General features: G+C 47.1%; 1 protein-coding gene across 1 annotated transcript in view; it reads left to right on the top strand.

Moving 5' to 3' along the window:
- Positions 1 to 18620, top strand: part of arhgef17 (Rho guanine nucleotide exchange factor (GEF) 17) — a 76342-nt gene extending 57722 nt beyond the window's left edge. The window contains exons 2-21 of the mRNA XM_080844760.1: positions 698 to 775; positions 2652 to 2834; positions 5699 to 5815; positions 6645 to 6737; positions 6862 to 7038; positions 7474 to 7524; positions 7679 to 7788; positions 8626 to 8711; positions 8822 to 8940; positions 9089 to 9296; positions 9584 to 9657; positions 9741 to 9928; positions 10237 to 10490; positions 10699 to 10939; positions 11907 to 11993; positions 12085 to 12152; positions 12315 to 12463; positions 13014 to 13188; positions 13550 to 13822; positions 14255 to 18620. Coding sequence (XP_080700886.1) covers positions 698 to 775; positions 2652 to 2834; positions 5699 to 5815; positions 6645 to 6737; positions 6862 to 7038; positions 7474 to 7524; positions 7679 to 7788; positions 8626 to 8711; positions 8822 to 8940; positions 9089 to 9296; positions 9584 to 9657; positions 9741 to 9928; positions 10237 to 10490; positions 10699 to 10939; positions 11907 to 11993; positions 12085 to 12152; positions 12315 to 12463; positions 13014 to 13188; positions 13550 to 13822; positions 14255 to 14451 — 2928 coding nt within the window. The 3' untranslated portion in view covers positions 14452 to 18620. The remainder of the gene's footprint in view (positions 1 to 697; positions 776 to 2651; positions 2835 to 5698; positions 5816 to 6644; positions 6738 to 6861; positions 7039 to 7473; positions 7525 to 7678; positions 7789 to 8625; positions 8712 to 8821; positions 8941 to 9088; positions 9297 to 9583; positions 9658 to 9740; positions 9929 to 10236; positions 10491 to 10698; positions 10940 to 11906; positions 11994 to 12084; positions 12153 to 12314; positions 12464 to 13013; positions 13189 to 13549; positions 13823 to 14254) is intronic.
- The last annotated feature ends 475 nt before the right edge of the window (positions 18621 to 19095 follow it).

Below are 19095 nucleotides of genomic sequence, written 5' to 3'. Positions count from 1 at the left end.
GCTGCCCACCAGCTTTCAAAGTACAATGCTGCCACTGGTGAATTTATCAATTTTATTCACAAAATTATCCCTCCCGGCTATTTTGTGCTGTAGTTCACCAAATCACCCTGAAACAACTTGAGTCTCACATACTTATGCCACCAACAGTACAAACGGGCCAATGGCAACCAAGCGCGCAGTCCTTCCTCCCTCACTTTAAAAACCACCAGCCGCCACTGGTGTGTGTGTGTGGGGGGGGGGTGTGTGGGGGGAAAGACATTTGAGAGCGAGAAAGACAGGATCACAGCAGAAAAGTACAGGCTTTTATCTCATCATTTGAGGAAAGACACAGTTATTTGGCCCAGTGTGCAGATACAAACCGGTAAACAGGAAACTCCTATTTTGATTAGGGCCAAGCCAAATTGCATCACAGCGTGCTTTGTGTGTGTGTCTGTCTGTCTCTGTGTGTGGGTGGGTGGGTAGGAGAGTGAGAGAGAGAAAGAGAGAGAGAGAGAGAAAGCAAGGGAGGGAGAAAGAGATATAGGGAGGTCACTGCTTGCTCTGAATAAATGAATTAGCATGTATGGTTCTAATAATGCTGATGCTCATCTTTTAGTGATTGGTTCCTTAACTGATATATAATAAGACTTTAAGCTCTATGCTTGTTTTGCAAACATTGTAATTGCCCTGGCTCTAACATTGCCCTCTCCCTCTGTAGGACATGAGAAGACATGTCGTGAACACCCTATTGGACACTGAGCAGTCTTACGTGGAGTCTCTGAGGACACTAATACAGGTGAGACAGTTCTCAAATAAAAGACACTGAAGTTCCGCCATTCTCTCCATATATGAAACAGGTTCCTTTCACAATTAAGTCAAATTATGACTGATTCTCTGATCCCTGTCCTACACACACACACACACAACACTCACAATCAGATTGGAAGACTGGAGGTCACTCCTTGGTGGTCGGCCCTCTGTACTTCTCAATCCCCATCGAGTGCTGTGTGTGGCTTCATCTCCTTTTCATTTAGGATTGGATGGCCCTAGTGCCCGTCTGCGAGGCCTTGATAACGCATGTTGTATAACAGCAGAATCTCTAACATGGCTCTGTTCTGTGTGTGCATGTGTGTGTGTGTGTGTGTTTTGTATGTGTGTGTGGGGGTGGGTGAGTGAGTGACGCGAGTGTGCGTTTTCACGAGTGAGCATATGTCGACCCTCTCATTCCCTATGCATTTGGAGCAGCGGAAAAGGGATCTGACTGGTGTTTTTAGACGCTTGTGATCCAGCAGAAGAGAGGAGGCGAGAGCCCCCCATACGTCTCAACTCTCATCTCCTCCCCTGACTCACTCATTGCCAGCGATTGCGTGCGCAGAAAGTGTCTGGTGCTGCTGCTGTTGCTGCTCCCATGTCGCCATGGCTACAAGGTGAGCAGGGACTGCAGTGAAACACAGCACCGTCCTCCCCCGCCTCCAAACGCAACCTTGTTCGGCAAGCAGTCCTATTGGTTGTTCACAAGCTGGAGGCTCATCGTCGTGTGAGCCGATTGGTTATGTCCGTGTCTGTCTACGTCGTTAATGGCTGCTCCAGTCATCATTAACTCATTTGCATTCGCCGCTCCAGATTGTCCGACCTTAGCAACAGTGTTGTTTCAAAGAAATTGACGAGTCTCCACACTCACCCACAGGGAAATGACTCCTGTGTTTGTGGTGAGCGCATTCCTCTTACGCTGGGACGGACTTGAGCAGTAAGCATGCTGAAAATGAGCCCCATGACATCTGGTGGTTCATGTTTAGTGCTGAAGATGAGTGCTGGGGCACTGATTAAGGTTGTGTGTGTGTAGTTGTGTGTGTGTGTGTGTGTAGTTGTGTGAGTGTGTGTGTGTTGTGCTGTGGCTGCTGCGGTGGCCTGTGGGAGGGGAGGAGGGTGGTTGTGCCTGGAGCGCTGAGCTCATCTGCTTGTCCCGCTTCTCCTGTTACACACACACACACACACACACCAAGATGAAGCAGGATTTAGGAGAAATTTGTGTTTTAAGAGAGTAAGGCACTGAGAGGGGGAACAAGCAGGAAAGAAAAAGAACGCCCCAACATGTAAATGTGTGTCAGAGAAAGGGAATGAGGGAGAGAGAGAAGAGAGAGAGAGAGTTCATATCCTCCGCTTTGAAAAATGAAAGGGCAGATGCTTTAGGCCTGATGTGCCTCAGTGAAGGCCCCATGGGGGGTGGGAGGCATTTCCTTTCATCAAGGCCCAGAGCTGCACAAGTACGAGCACACATGCACACAAACACACACACACACACACACACATGCACACAAACACAAACACACAGAAACATGTATCCTCTAGCATACTGTTTATCACACATACCTGTTTCATATGTGGAGCTGGCATGTAGACATAACAGTTACGACCTGTTTCTAATCTCTTCAGACTTCTTAGGAGTTGGCATGCTTGTAATTCTCTACCATCTAATACGGCCTCAAGGCCTCAATCAGTTTAAAGCTGGAGGCATAGTGTCTTCCCCTACACATAAACACAAACATAGCCTCAAGCACTCTCTCACTCCAGAGTGTCCAGCTGCTATGTCCTAATACTGTTCTGTGCTGCCGTTGGTCTGCCGTGTGTGTGTGTGTGTGTGTGTGTGTGTGTGTGTGTGTGTGATGTGTCAGGGCTACATGCGGCCCCTAAAGCAGCCGGAGAACTCTCCCCTGGTGGACCCCTCGCTGGTGGACGAGATGTTCTACCAGATCCCCGAGATCCTGGACCACCACGAGCACTTCCTGGAGCGGGTGATGAGCTGCGTCAACGACTGGCACGACAAGCAGACCGTGGGACACCTCCTCGTTGAGTCGGTGAGTGTGTGTGTGTGCGCTCGTCTCTGCAACACTTGCGATGGCAGATCAGACGCTTAACGCCAAACCGTTGTCAGACCTGAGGCTTTGGGCTGGCTGATTCCCATACAAGCTGACTTCCTGTTGGAGCTGAGTCTTTTGAGTCGTGACATCATGACATTGGTTAACTTGTTAAAAGCACTTCTATCCTTCCACCCACATATTATATTCATCTGTAGAGAGCATAGTGTCTAGATGATACCTTAAATGATGACTTAAGGAAACTTTTTGACCATTTTAACTAAAGCATCTTTATTCATTCTCTATTATCCTTGTCGTACTCTTTGAACTTTCTACATGAGATGTCACAAGCAAAGCCATGATATACATTCAACTTTATTACTTGATTGATCTTATCCATAGTAAAGCCAAGTCCATGGTTACTTTTCAGGTGCCAACATGTCAGGTAGATAGATAGATGGATACTTTATTAATCCAGAGGGAAATGTAGGTCATCCAGTATCTTATACACTTAACTCACAAACATACATACATAAATCACAATAAGAACAATACACAAAGGACAAGTGACCCTGGTGTTGCAGTGTGAGGTGTTCTATGTTTCTTATATTTGTCTGAGAGGATGCCAGAGCTGGAGCCAGACTTTATTTATGATCCAGCTTTGTTCAGGTTCAGACAGCATGTGTGTCCGACAGCTTTTGTCAGACGCAGAAGCCCAGGGAAAAGCCCCCGCTGTAGGGCTGTGCTCCCGCTGTAGGGCTCTGCCCTCTGCTTTCTGGTCAGTGCACTGGCGGGCGCAGCTCTCCGCGGTGGGCCTCGTCACAGGGTCGTTAACCACCCGCGATACCTCTAATTAACGCCAGGCCTCCCTGACAGCAGCGGGTCAGTGGGGGAAGGGTGGCATCGGGGGCACCGCGGAGGCGTCAGACGGGAGAGGGGAGCGCCTCTGTGTCTGCCAGGGTGGAGGTTTGTGCCATGCACATTGCCCATCACCCACCACCCCCTCCATCAACCCGCCCCCAATCCCTGAAGTCTCCCCTCATGTTTATGTCTCCTCCCTTCCCCAATGGCAGCCCTCTGTTTCACCCCCAAATCCACACCTCCTCAGCCCCCTGTGCCCCAGGGAAGAGGCTGGAGCACCCAGGCGGGCAGTGCGGCTTATGAAACAGGCTTATAAAACAGAGGCCTGGCTGGAGCCTGCTGACCGCACCCTCACTGGCTTGGTGTAGCTGCTGGTGTGAGTATTCACCTGAATTAATCTTATCTTCCTTCTGGTGGCTATGGAAGGTGCCGTCAGGCGATTTATCTGCTGGGTTTTGGCCTAGATCTGGCCCTCATCTGGCACGGTTCTGGCGTCAGATCCTGTCTAGTGGTTACCCCAGCCATATTTCATATTTCCCACTGTCCCTTAGGGAGTGCTTACTCTGTGTCCTCACTGTGTGGAAAAGCCTCCCGCTCCATGGGGCCCTACCCAGTGGTTAAGTGAAGCTCTCCTGATGTGTGACAGTGGTGTCTGAAACATCTCCAAGGAGTCTGCTATCTAGACAGTGAGCCCTCCTCCACATGGCTGGTCTTTTAGCGTGAAACTCAAATTCTGTGACCCGAGTGTGCTTTTTTTTGTCCTAAAGAAGTAGGAAACTGTTGATTCGTTGTAGTTCAACAAGTTGTCCTTCTTTCTCCTCTTTGTTCTCTTTGTTCCCCCTCTCTTCATCCCATAAGAGTGGAATGTGTGTGTGTGTGTGTGTGTGTGTGTGTGTGTGTGTGTGTGTGTGTGTGCCTGTGTGTGCCTGTGTGTGTGTGGGTCTGTGTGTGTGTGAGTGATTCTGTAATCCCCTTTGACCCATGTAATCCGTGTGTGTGGGGTGAAGGAGCACTCAGGCCCTGTGGCCCTACACAGTTTTGACATGGCTGTCAGAGAGTGCTGGGGTGAGAGAGAGATGGAAAAGGAGCAAGAAATGGAGAGGGAGAAAGGGTGATGACGCCTCTGTCCTCAAGGCTAGCTCAGCATCCATCATACTGGTTATGTTTGTTTATATACCCCTGTTCTCTTTTCCCCTCTCTCTCTGTCCACACACACACACACACACGCGCGCACGCACACACACACACACACTCACTCGTGCTGCAGTGCATGCTCATTGTATCGGTGGAGCAGCAGTTTTTTCCGGCAGTACTCATGTACTGATGTATGATTATGTTGAGGCAGAGAGAAAAGAGGGTGGGCTGAGAACACCCACCCATTTCTATCCTTTTGTTGTTTTTTTTCTTTTCATTCTCTTTGTCCATACTTTCTTTCCATGTCTTTTCTTTTGCTACTTTCCCTCTTTTTTCAATGCTTATCTTCTACTGATTTTGTTCTTCTCTCCCCTTCTCTCCTCCATTCCCTCTTCTCTTTTCCTCTCCTCTCCTCTGCTGTCTCTCTGTACCTGTGATGTATGCTGTTGTGTAAACTGCCTCCCACTCGCGGTGACAGCAGGGGCATAAAAGATGTCAGCGGCTCCGTAACGAGCGATTGTCCGCCATTCTGGGGCCAGACTATCAGAGCGCACAGACGCACACTGCTCTTTAAAGAGCCGCTCGAGTCCACAGACAAAACACAGCAAAGCCCTCACCACGCACACTACTCCTGACTTAACACAGATAAAGGGGAAAACAGGCTATGATGGATCTCGCACTACATGAACCAGGCGCCCAGACACAAGCTAAGCGCCATCTTTTCAGCATTTTCAGCAGTTCTGCGTGACAGCCCGCGTCATATATTACATAACAGCGTGACCTTTAGAAATGATGCACTAGCATGTGTATGTCATGTTTTCATTGTGCTGTCTCTATTTCTTTGTCTCTCCCCACCACCACACATGTAGTTTTCCAAAGAGTTCCTGGCCAATATTTACTCTGCGTACATTGACAACTTTCTGAACGCCAAAGATGCTGTGAGAATCGCCAAGGAGGCCAAACCTGCATTTCTCAAGTTTCTGGAGGTAAGTTCTTTGTGTTCAAAAGTATGCATGTGTGAGAGGTCAGTTTATAAAGGGCTGTTCTATCTACCCCTCTCCCTCTCTTTCTCTCCCCCCCCCCCCCCCCCCCCCTCTCTCTATGTGTGTGGGTGTGTGAGTTGTATGTGTGTCTACTCTCATCCACAGTGAGAGTAGATGGAAAGAGACCATTGATCTGGGAGAAGGAATGTTTGGCAGAGTTCAGTGAATTTCGATTCAGCTTGGCATTAAACGTCAGACATTTCTCTTGAAGGATTTCGCCATCTTGCGAAGAAAAGTATGAATCAAGACTGGGGGGGGGGAAAAAAACATTCCTGTAGACAGCTCATATTTCATGGATGTAGAAAATGCCTCCAGACATTTTGTCAATGACACAGTCTGGGCCTCATTTAAATTGGTCTGCGTCTCAGGAGGGTTTGCCGCAGTAGGGTAGAGAGGCAGCGAGACGCATTAGGATTGGACTTGCAAAAACAATTCACAAGTGTTTTTGGCTCAAACCTCTCATCAACTGAAAGTGCTCAGAATTTCGGAAAACCATTTATGCTGTTTGGGCTGGCTCTGGCAATAGCATGAGTCACTGTGCCCCCAGGTGGCCATGTTGTGATATGCACAACAGGAGGCACAGACAGCTTCACACACATGACTGTGTCCACTTCAAGACATGGGTCATACAGCAGAATTGGAGTCCTGTGTTGGCTAAGTTCCGATGCATTATCATTTTTAACACGTGCTTGCTGTCTCTTCTCCACTCCTTTCTGTTTATTTTCCTTCCTGCCTCTCCTCTGTCGCTCCCCCTCGTCTTAAATTATTCCAGCAAAGCATGCGTGAGAATAAAGAGAAGCAGGCCCTCGCTGACCTCATGATCAAACCGGTCCAGCGCATCCCTCGCTATGAGCTTCTAGTCAAGGTAAGTCTTCTGTGTGTCAGGATGGGTTCCTGGTTATCTGAGCCTAGGGCTTGTGTTCTCTCCATACTGAAATATGTGTGTTTGTGTGTGTGTGTGTGTGTGTGTGTGTGTGTGTGTGTGGCAGGACTTGTTGAAACACACCCCAGAGGAGCACCCTGACCACCCGTTCCTGCTGGACGCCCAGAGGAACATCAAGCGTCTGGCGGAGCGGATCAACAAGGGCCGCCGCAGCGCTGAGGAGGTGGAGAGGGAGACGCGCGTCATGCAGGAGATCGAAGCCCACATCGAAGGAGTGGAGCATGTGAGACATGAGACACTAACAACATTATAAACCTGGCTGGCATCAGATGGAATAACATAGTACAAACCTGGCTGGCGTCAGATAATAATAGCAACAATGCCTACAAAGCATAGAACACAGTGGTTGTGAACAACAAAGAAAAAAAGGCTAAGATCTCTGAATGAAAACACATCACGTAGTACTGCCATACCCAACACACCACAGCCTAACTGATATCTAAATGTGAAGCTTCCTTGATATGTTGCATGCAGCACAGTGCAGTTAGACTGGAGGTTTTAGAGCTGGAATGAACTGGTATATGAAGTTAGTAGCGATGCGCCAGCTAGTCTGATGCAGCAGATCTGTTCCCAGAGAGCAGGATCCATCCCTGGTTCTGCCAGTCAGCCACTGGGTTGATTTTAGTGAGACTGATCCTCCCTTCTTTTTCCCTTCTAGATCATGAACCCTCAGAGGAAGTTCCTGCGTCAGGAGATGGTGATGGAGGCGGTAAGAGAGCACTATTTCCACACATGTAAATACACAGAGAAGCTTGAGCGCACCCTCTCCAGGGGTCTCTGTGCGTCTGAATGGGTTTGGTGAGAACACCCACCCGCACCCCCTATCTCTCACTGACTCTGCTTTCCTCCCTGGTCCTCTGCAGAAAACAGTGGGGGGGAAGAAGGACCGCTCCCTATTCCTCTTCAGCGACCTGCTCATCTGCACCACGCTCAAGAGGAAGTCCGGCTCTCTGCGCCGCAGCTCCATGAGCCTGTGAGTGTACACCCACACACACACACACACACACACACATACAAAAACACACAAACACACACACACACATTTAATAACTCAAACACACATTACACACACATGCATTCACCAATATTCACACATATTCACCTGCTCATACACACACACATTAGACGTTATAGATATCTGGTTGTAGGCTATATTATACTATATTACAGGACTGGTCTGCAAGTGTGCTAATAGACAAACATGAACATGACCTGTTTTCCTGCTGCGGTCTCACAAGGCCTATTTTAGCATCCAATTCTGGAAAGCTTGAATAAGAGTCATAAACAATTAGAATAAATGTGAAAAACAAGAAGTGTTGATTTCATTATTAAGCGGGGGAATATGATTACCAGACCACTTGCCCACTAATTGTTTGTCAAGGGACACATTGATGTCGTAGCAGAAGCATCTCTCAAAAAAACATTACCACTTTATTAACAAAGAGCACTCCAGTGTACTTTCGAATGAGGACTTTGTGGAAGGTCAACAGGTATAGCAGAATACATAACCAGCACTCTTTGATAAACAATTGTCATTTTGTATTGGTGCGGTGCTAGTTAGATTTTTAAAGCAACACTATGCAACAATTTTATACTTTTTTAGGTATTTTTTTTGTAGGCAACTCATTTTGGTACCATCCTCAAATTTGTTTTGATAGCATATAGTCATGTGAAGGACAGATAAACACCCGTGTCTTTCCCACTAGCCATCCAGGATATGCACTATGTAGTTTTGGAATAGAACTACTGCTTTAACACATTTGAGTTATTTAAGCACTCACCAGTTTCCCTCCTGTCTGGATCCCCTCAGATACACAGCTGCCAGCATTATCGACACCTCGAGTAAATACAAGTTCTTGTGGAAACTGCCACTGGAGGATATGGAGATGGTGAAAGGTGAGAGAAGTGGAAGAACTGATTGGTCAAAAACAGGGGTTTGTGGGAGATTGAGTTTTAAGATAGATTGTCGTCTCATGGTTGGCTCTTATTTCCTCTCACGAACGCAGGTTCTAACCAGGCCACCAACAGAGAGAACATCCAGAAGACCATCGGCCGTCTGGATGAGGACTTAAGCACACTGGGTCAGATCAGCAAACTATCAGAAACGCTCAGCTTCCCCCATCAGGTGAGGGACATAGGCCTCCATCAAATACGCATTGATAACCACAAACATGCTCCAACTCTCACACATGATTTAATCCTATGACACTTATCGCTGTTATTCGTTGTGAATTTTCCTCTTGAACTGTAACTGGTTCCTCTGCGCCCTGCAGAATCTGGATGACGTGATAAAGGACCTGATGGCGTCGGTGCACAGGGAGCTGGCTGAGAAGCAGTCTCTAGCCTTCAGCATGACCTTCCTGCCCACCAAAGTGGAGCTGACCACCGCTTCGGCCGAGAGCACCTTCATCTTCGAGTTCAGCAGCCCGGAGGCACGCGGCCATTTTGAGCAGGCCTTTGAGGACGCTAAAAAGAAGCTGGGTAAGAGGGGGACCTGCATCAGTGGGCTGGTACAATAGATGTATATTATTATTGAGAAGTTCCAGAACTTTCGGGTTTACAAAATCTCCCTAACTTTCTACTCAGAGATTCCAGAGATTGTATTTGTCTTACCACCCAGATGTAAATCATAACATTATCAAGTCAGCGATAGCACTGTGCTTTGCTAATCCAATGTAGTAGTATTTTCTGTTTTGAATATCTTCTGTCATTCTATATGGGATATATGTTTGAGTGTCGATTGTTCTTTATCTGTTTGTTCTGTGAAGCCATGAACAAAGACCAATGGGACCCCGAGTTCCTGAAAGCCATCCCCATCATGAAGACCCGCAGTGGGATGCAGGTGAGACGAATCATCCACTTCTCTTCTCTACCGAAGATATCCACCAAGACTAGTGACGCTAACCCTCTGCCCTGTCTCCCCAGTTCTCGTGTGCGTCTCCGAGCCACAGTTGCCCTGAGAACACCTACGAGGTGTGGGTGTGCAACAGCGACGGCTACGTGGGCCAGGTGTGTCTGCTCAACATCCGCGACGAGCCCACGGTGGAGGCCTGCATCGCCGTCTGCTCCGCTCGCATTATCTGCATCGCAGCCGTTCCCGGCCTCAAGGGCAGGTCCGTCACACCCACCTTCCAGCCCTCCCAGCATGCACCTGACCTGTTATATTTTCAATATACCTGAAGCTTGACTTTAGGTGCCAAATATCATTATACTTGCATTTAAGTCGCAAGAAGATTCAGGTTTGGGTTTCATCATTTAAAACCAGATGTGTTTGCATGAGACGTATGTTACATTAGTATTACATCCCTTACAGGCTTAAGGACTAAAGTATACTGTATCTATGAACACTTCCAATGTGGTTGGTGTGGCACTGTTCTAATGAGTTGTGAATGAATGCTGTCCTCTGTGCTGTGTGGAGCAGAGAGCGTTTGGAGTGTCACCCAGCAGCTACGGCTCCAGAGCCCCAGGCAGCCCCCGCCGTCCCCTCTGCCCAGCAGCAGCAGCTGCACATCTCCATCTCCGGCTCATCCCTGGAACTCAGCGAGCCTCCGGCCGGAGCCAACAGGGAGCTAGTGCCCTTCGACAGTGACGACACGGATGACGAAGACTCACCCAGCCCCTCGTCCACCCTGCAGAGCCAGGCCAGCCACTCCACCATCTCCTCCAGCTTTGGCAGTCAGTTGTCCCTCTGGACCAGTTACTTGGTTTTTTGCAATTGAAAATAGGATCTGAAGATATATATCTGTACTAGGATATGACAATATATTATACAATCTGTTTTATATTAAGATATGAACTCCCCCTTTTAATTTTCACCTTGGATGTTTTTCTTTGCTTATCTTTAATGAGCACATTGTGATTAGCTGTGTCTTGTTCTTGGCAGATGACGAGGGTGCGGGCTCCAAGGACATGGCCACGGAGACCACCAGCTCTGAGGAGGAGCCCGAGTTCCCGGTGTCCAGCTCGTATGGGCCGCCGCGCATCAGCAGCGACAGCCCCATGGACGGCCGTGCCATGCGGCGCTCCAGCCGCGGCTCCTTCACCCGCGCCAGCCTGGAGGACCTGCTCAGCATCGACCCAGAGGCCTACCAGAGCTCTGTCTGGCTGGGCACCGAGGACGGCTGGTAAGGACCAACCCAGCCCAACCCCACACCCACACCCCTCCGGCGCACTGGTTTTCCTGGTCCACTTCAGTTTCAGAGCGTATTTCCTATTACTCAACATAGAATTGTAGCGCTTCCACTATTACCAACTGTCTAACTATCTCTTCAGTTCCTGGGTCATCTGTTTCCCACCTGATGGGTTATATATGAAACTGAAAAATGTAAATGTTTCTGTTGTGAAAGAACAGTCATGGAAAAGAACACTGCCCTGAAGCAATTCTGAGTTACTGTGCTGACGCTGACTCATCTCAAATGAATTATTGCTAAGCGCGGATGTCTCAATACACAACTCGTTTACCAGAATCGGCGGCAGAGCCCAACTTTGAGAGAGATCAACCTGATTGGCTGTTTAGCTTCTTTATCTCCAGTTGCCTCCAGCTCTGGACACAGTTTAAGGAAACCCCTTCGAGCCCGTCACTGGAGCATCAATGATTTCACCAATTTAGTGTGCTTCCTCCCTATTGTTCGTCTCTTCCTTTCTTCTTCCACAAGACCAAGGACCATTTGCAACTTCTTATCTTTAATAAATAAGTAAATAAATACATTTTTTCACACATAGGTGCAGATTATTAGGGTGCTTGTTGGCCGTTGGCTGTAGTCTTTTTGTCTTTTTGTGTTCAAGGGAAACTTTTTGGCCCAGACATGGGCGACTCGAGACGATGCGACAGTTAGCCTTGGTCGCCGCTAGTTCTTTGATGTTGGTTTGGTGCTATCTGGCTGTAGGCCTCAAAGCGAAGTGCACAGGACTCAACTCAGATATGAAAACATAAATGTTGGTCTGGTTGTTCGTGGATCTAGAAGATTTAGAAATGCCTGCTCAGGCAAATACATTTTCAATCCCAATGAGACTGTGGAGAATGAATATCCAAACCACACTGTGTAGTTATACGATATGATGACACAGTACCTCATCCTTTGCTCCTCGCAGCATCCACGTCTATCAGTCTTCAGACAACATCCGCAACCGCAAGAACAGCATGAAGATGCAGCACTCTGCGTCCATTTTGTGCATCCTGTGAGTATCTCAGCCAAGCATAGCTGTTGTCATGGTGACCACTGCCGTCGAGATGTGATGTGTGAGGGGAACTTCTCTCTCCTCTCTGCAGGTATCTTGATAACAAAGTCTTTGTTTCCCTGGCCAACGGTGAGGTGATAGTGTATCAAAGGGAAGCAGGTGGGTGGAAACAGCTGCTGTCTGTTGTGTTGTCTGCTTTGTCTTTCATTGAACGTTTAAGTGACGATTTGGAATGAATTGGGAATTATTTGACCTGGATGCTTCAGACCTGGAGGCCCTTCCGTCCTCTCACCTCTCACCCTCTCCCTTTCCATCCAACAGGAAGTTTCTGGGACCCCCTGAGCTCCCAGACCCTGTGCTTAGGCACTCCCGGTGGCCCTGTGACGAAAATGGTTCCTGTGGCAGGAAAGCTGTGGTGTGGCTGCCAGAACCGGGTCCTTATCATCAACACCAGCACACTGGTCCAGGAGGTGAGACCCTGGAACCCAGCAGAGAGGGAAGTGGTCGGTTGGGTTCTAGAACCCAGCACAGTGGTGAAGTGGTTGGATTCTAACCACTCACTGATCTCTTCCAGTCAGGTCATGAAACCCAAGAGGATAGATAGATACCCTGAAAGATTTATGTCCAGTTTTACTCAACAGTGTGTCTGCATTAAGCATTACTGGAGATAAGTGAATGGCGTCCGTATTTATTCACTTACAGCCATGTAATTACCAGATTTAGAAGTGGCTTTACGGAGCTCTCCAACACATGGCAGACGAGTTTGAGCTCTTTCACAAACCACCGGCACAACCAGTAACGGGTGCAGGGCGAAAACCGCAGCTAATCAAACGTCATGGGCTCGGGGGAGTTTGCATTTTGGTTTTGTGTCTGGTCTGTGTCAAATATTTTCCCACTAATCCCGCTGGGTGGATCGCTTCTGAGATCAGAGATTTTATCTCGATGAAGCAGAACAAATGAGTCTGACTCACTTTATTGTGTGTGTGTGTGTGTGTGTGTGTGTGTGTGTGTGTTCAACAGCACTCGTTTCAGGTGGGGCAGGACAGTAGTCGGTGTGTGACCAGTATGGTGAGCTACGGCCAGGGCGTGTGGATGGCCCTGCAGGGCAGTGCCCAGGTGCGCCTCTACCACGCCTGCACCTACGAGAGCCTCACCGAGGTGGACGTGGCGCCCGCCGTTCACAAGATGCTGGCCGGTCAGTCACCACTCCCACACTTTAGCCATATCTGAGGTTGAAAGAATAATGACTCCAAATAGTCACAGCCCTCTCTGCGGCCTAGTTTTTGTCTTCGTGAGGAATTGGGGAATAGGTTGGAGTTCTGCTTAACAGTGTGTGGTTCACTTTATTAACGCATATTGGGATCTATTTTCAGTGTGAGGATATCTTCTATTGTTCTAGATCTAGGGCACCTGTTTAAAAAAAAAAAGGTTTGGACCTGTACGGTATGTCTTAATTAGTTACCAAAGAGAAAGTGTCTTTTTTTAACTTTCCAGCAGTTAATTTGGGTGAGATACACGAATAACATCATCTTGTCTCTCCATCGCTGTTCATTTAGGCTCTGATGCCATCATCCGTCAGCACAAGGCGGCGTGTCTGCGGATCACGGCCCTGCTGGCCTGTAAAGACCTGCTGTGGATCGGCACCAGTGCAGGGGTGGTGCTGACCCTGGCCATCCCCCTGGTCTCCTCCAGCACGGTCTTCAACTCGCTGCGCGGCCCCCTCCAGCCCATGGGCTCTGCGCACGGACACACGGGCCATGTCCGCTTCCTCACCTCCATAGAGCTGCCCGAGGGCTTTGACGTCAACTTCCCACAGCAGGCAGACACAGGTATTGGATTTACTCTTGCACGCTGTCGCCCTCTGGTGCACAACCGCTCTCATTGCTGGCCATCAGTGCTCTTACCAATGGGTTCTGATTTCTCTGGTCTGTGAAGTATGTATTAAATGGAAGGTGTTTAGGCTGTATATTATCATGGCTGTCATAAGGCTCTTAATAACTTGCCAAAGAGTAATAATTACCAACTATTTCACTTATCTCCTTGCCATAAGGTTACAAGCTACTGTACAGCTTCTATTAGAACTCCACAACAAGCAGTGTCACAAATACTGTTATTCTGTTTAGCAGTCAGATACATTATTAAGAAATAATTGACCTCAGACTGCTTCTGTGAACATGAGTATTCAAAAAAGTGAACATTGTGGGCTTGTGTCGTTCTGTCTGTCTCCATTTTGACCTCTGACCTAGTGTACTGTATCCTAGGTAATGCAGCTCAGAGTTTAGAGGGCCAGCAGCACCGAGACTCAGCCCAACGACGTGCCTCCGCTCTCCTGCCCGTCAAGTCCAACCTGCTGGTCATCAGCGGAGGGGACGGCTACGAGGACTTCCGTCTGACCAACAGCAGCGAGACTGTGGGGAGGGACGACAGCACAAACCACTTGCTGCTCTGGAGGGTGTGAGCAGTCCGGCCCCTCCCCCCAACAGAGCTCCGCCTCCTCCTCAGTGCCAGCCGCTGGACCGCACACTCCCATCCCCCAGGCCCCGCCCAATCTCCTCTCACTTCCTGTTCCCCGACATGTCCTCTGCTCCCACATCTGGTTTCTCTGTGCATAGATTTGTCAGATATTGAAGGGAAAAAAAGGGTCGCTTCGAACCAGGTTTTCTTTTGTTGTTGCTGTTGTCGTTGTTGTTGTTTGGTTTTGCTTCTCCCTCTGTTTTGGTTGTTCCTCAGCGGGTTGGGTTTGTTTTTTTTACCTGTCGTTTTGTTCCTCTTGATGTACAAAGTGAATCTTGCTCTGCTCGTGATGTTCCCCGACCCGCTGGGCTCCATGTTGTGTTGGACCTCTCCAGACTTTCACCCAGGAGCAGGAAGAGGACACTGCAAACATTACAAGAGGAAGAGGTGGACCGAGAGTATGTTTTAGGAAAAGTGTGAGTTTCTGAGAGATTAAGAAACGAAAGGAAAGGAAAGTGAAGTCTGTCACAAGACTTGAAGAAGAGCCCTTTTGCCTGGGCTAGGCCACTTCTTCTCACAGTGGAGTGAAGAAGCCGACGGTAAACACTGAGTGCCTGTAGGCAGCGCAGAGTGACAGATGGATGATGGGTAATGTTGTGGGTTATGTGGGGAAGACGAGCATGATTCAAGCCATGAAAGAACATGTGGGCATTGAGGAGAAGAGAGGAGTTGGTCTCCTCAGCTGGCCTCTCGCACTCCGTTTGGACAAGGACAAAAAACAGAGGAGTCCGAAAGAGATGGTCGTTTCACCTCAACTGTCAATAGAGTGGTCAACTACTGGTCATTTAAGACTGTGATTTGAGTCTACAGACATGAAGATGCATTTTTTTTATTTGATCTCAAATTGAATCTCAAATGACAAAGAGGAGCGTGATTTAGAAAAAAGACAAAGTTAACATGAAAGAAGTAACCAATGTGCAATATAAGGTGAGGGTACCTGCTTATGATATTACACGACCACACACTCACGTATACACATTCACTATCTGTGAGGGGCACAGCCAATCTCGCCGCAGTCACTCACAGTCACATCCAACTGTTTTCACATAATCACTTTTTCATTTATCATCCTACTCCAACAGGAGACGAAAATGAAACGATTCAATAGAATGAAAGCTTAGTTTATGAGGCGAACAGAAAAAAAAAGAACATTCCTTATAGATATTGTGTCCATAATCTTCATGTACAGTATTTATGTTTTTTGATTTTAGATTTTTCATTTTACAGCACTTAATTTATATTTGTGTTATTTTTTTTCCCTCGTGTTTTGTGCATCTGAAGTACACCAGCACACGATGGTTACACGAGTGAGTGGCGACAGTGTGTCTTATGGTTTTGCTAACAAGGATTGATGGCTGATTATCTCTTGAGATGTTCAAAAGAATGTGTATGTGTGAGACAGATGGAGACATAGAGTGTGTGAGAGAGAGAGAGAGAGAGAGAGAGGGAGAGAGATAAATACAGAGACATGGAGAGAGAGACTATCAACTTCTCAATTCAGTAGGTGTCAGTGTTAGCTTGTGGTAGCTTGTGGTAAAATGAGTAGCTGCTCCGTGTGTGTGTGTGTGTGTGTGTGTGTGTGTGTGTGTGTGTGGGAGAGAGAGAGAGAGGGAGAGAGAGAGGACTTGACTCTCTTAAGAGACACATTTATCGTAGGAACAGATGGTGCAGCGCCCAAGCCCTCCAGCTTAGCGTGTGCACGTGAACGTTGGGAAGCATATGAGAGGTTGAGAGTTTAAGATCCTCATCGCTTGGCCTCAAAGCGGCTCCTTTGATGTCAGCAGTTTCAAGCAGATTGGCCTGCCAGGTACTGAGCATATGATCGGGTTGGACCTGAGACCCAATTCTATGGTGAATGGTCCTTGGGCGGATTAGCCAGAGAGACTTGAGACCTTGGTTGGGTAGATTTGAGACTCTCTGTCTGTCGCCACACTGCACACACATGCCGACACATACATAAACCCATAGTGAACCAATATCATCAAGACCAATGTATAATGACCACATTCAGACTCGGATCGTAATGTGTAAGTGAACAGTATGTTCTAATGTCAGTCCTGATGGTGTCGACTGCTCTCCGTAGAGGCTTGTGTTAGCAGACAGTGTTGTTAGAGGACATCGACGTCGAAAAAAAGAAGATGTATTCGTGTTGTGAGGAACCACTTTCCAAGCCAACGACGGAATTGGGAGTGCGTGAATGTTTCTGCGTGTTCGTCTCTCTGCGCTTTGCTGACATGTAATATTTGATTAAAGGACCTAATCTTTGCAAATATAATTAATCTGACTCCACTCAATTAAGGAAATGATTCAGCATGTGTGGCTGCTCTGTAAATGCACTACTATTACCCGTTAAGCAGGCTGACCTTGGCTGACCTGGGTCATTTCTGCTGGATAACTACAACTTGTTATGACTAACACCTCCCTTACTCTTTAATTGTCTGGTTTATTCTAGGGATAGTATCGCTCAGGATTTTGCCATGGTCGTATTCTATTTCTGACGTGTTCCACGGAACCATCCTGTTACTAGTCTGGTGTACGGCACAGAGGCATGCAGTGCTGCCGTTGCTTCGCTCTCAGTTTGTCTGTCCAAACTGGTGCAGGGACTGAGTGGCTGGAGGCTGCGCAAGCTCAGTTTGACCATCCGATCCAACGCAGAGGCTGAAAGGCAATTTTCCGCTGTATAACAGAATGTGACTGTTCTTCTACGGCTTGCCCTACCCAGGTGATTGGCCATATACCTGAAGGCTGACATACCTTTGCTTTTTGGTTTCGAAACTAATCCTAGTCATATGTTGCGGTTACACCGTTACCTGTAATAATTTCAACAGAGGCAAAAGTGGATCAAAACAGCGCAATATATTGCCAGGTGCAGGTTACTTATTCCATTACACATTTAAACTAATCTAAAGTGAATAATCTAAAGTTAGAAGTACCCAGAGAACCCACATTCAAAGGGTATGAACATACCTGGCTGCTCAGGTGATGGCTGCACACAAAAAGTGTGGGAGTCTCTGGCTACGGATTACTCAAAGTGGTTGTTGCTCTCTGCCCTTAAATACCCCGTTTAGTTACAGATGTAGGTTAATTGATTACCAAATGGAATGTCTGTGTTTGCACTGCTAGGGATCACCTAATGAGGATTCATGGATGGGGCACTCTTAAGTTATTTATGGATGGAGGGGGTGCAGCCTGCAGGACTAATCTATTCATCTGCAGGAGTGAGACCACTGGACCACCTGCACTGAGACCATTCAGATGAAACCAAACATAACAAAGAAATCATCTTGCAAAAAAGTCATACATTAGTAAACACCATTAGTACCAATTGCCCTGCCCTTAGGTTAACCCTTGTGTGATGAAGCACAAGGAAGCAACAGAGACATAGGGTGGAGATAAGAGGGTCAGGAGGTGTGTGCTTTAAACACATGTTTAGCAATTGACCCCCCCCCCCCCCCCCTAATTTCTGCAGATTAATGTAAATTAAAAATCCATCTGTGTTTTGAGATCCAATGGTTATCGGGCCGAACAGTCACTTTGAAACTGTCCAGACCTTGGTTAGCCGTTCACATTGCCAAACCCATCCACATTAATGAATTCTTTGAGTCTACAACTTGTTGGATAAATGTAGTAACGACCCAGTATGGATTATTTTAGTGAATGTACAATTCTGAAATAACACACTGATATCCTCTCAACATGGCAAAAATAATTAAAACCAGATCCATCAAAAATATTCTGAAATATAAAATACAATCCTTGATGTAAGTAGCCTTCTGCCCTTTTGTGAACAAAGTCCTTAATGTTTGTTGTAAATATTGGTATATATTGCCTTCTTTCTGTAAATAGTGCTCCTACGGTCCTTAATTGTTGATATGAAGCTAATGGCATATTTTTATATACTTGTTTAAGTTTTTTCTTTATTATTTTGTTTTCCCCTCTGGCACAGCCTGTGTGCCATTGCCTTTAACTTATGACTATTACAGTATTTAAAAAAAAGAAGTTGCAAGGCCGGTCATGTTAAAGTTGTCATGGTTATGTCACTATTCTTCCTGTTATGGTTCTATTTTGTCACTGTGGGTTCTTTGTAATTAAACATTTCACTGGTGCCAGATTGATTAGCTTGGATTTCCATCATTGTACAATGTCTTTGTGATCCTTCTCACTTGGGTTTTGAAGCCATCTTTAGTATACTTACCAACAGGCAGAAGGTATTCCATCTAATGGTAGAATCCCCCTTATTCAACCCTAGTTATTTTCAATGTATGTCTAGTATAGAACACATTATATCCATGTCTTGGCTTTCTTTTACCCAACAGAATGAGTCATTCACCCAGTTGTACAAACTCCCATGTGTCTCTTTATGGGCTATCCTGCAATTGCAAGTGTTTGTGAGTCACAGTGGAAGTTTTGAATGGATACTCAGTGACTGTTGAATGCATGATTGATTGACATCCAGTCCACAAACCCTTCTCTGTATGCCAGCACAATATAAGCTCTGTATGACCTAACAAGCCGTGGGCAAGTGAGTAGAGCAGAGGTCAATATCATTTGAGCTTAAGTTATAGCTGGTTAATCAGGGGAAAGCCTT

Source organism: Sprattus sprattus (genome assembly GCF_963457725.1).
Source record: "Sprattus sprattus genome assembly, chromosome: 9".
NCBI classification, from domain to species: Eukaryota; Metazoa; Chordata; class Actinopteri; order Clupeiformes; family Clupeidae; genus Sprattus; species Sprattus sprattus.
This window is presented reverse-complemented; position numbering and strand designations above follow the sequence as displayed.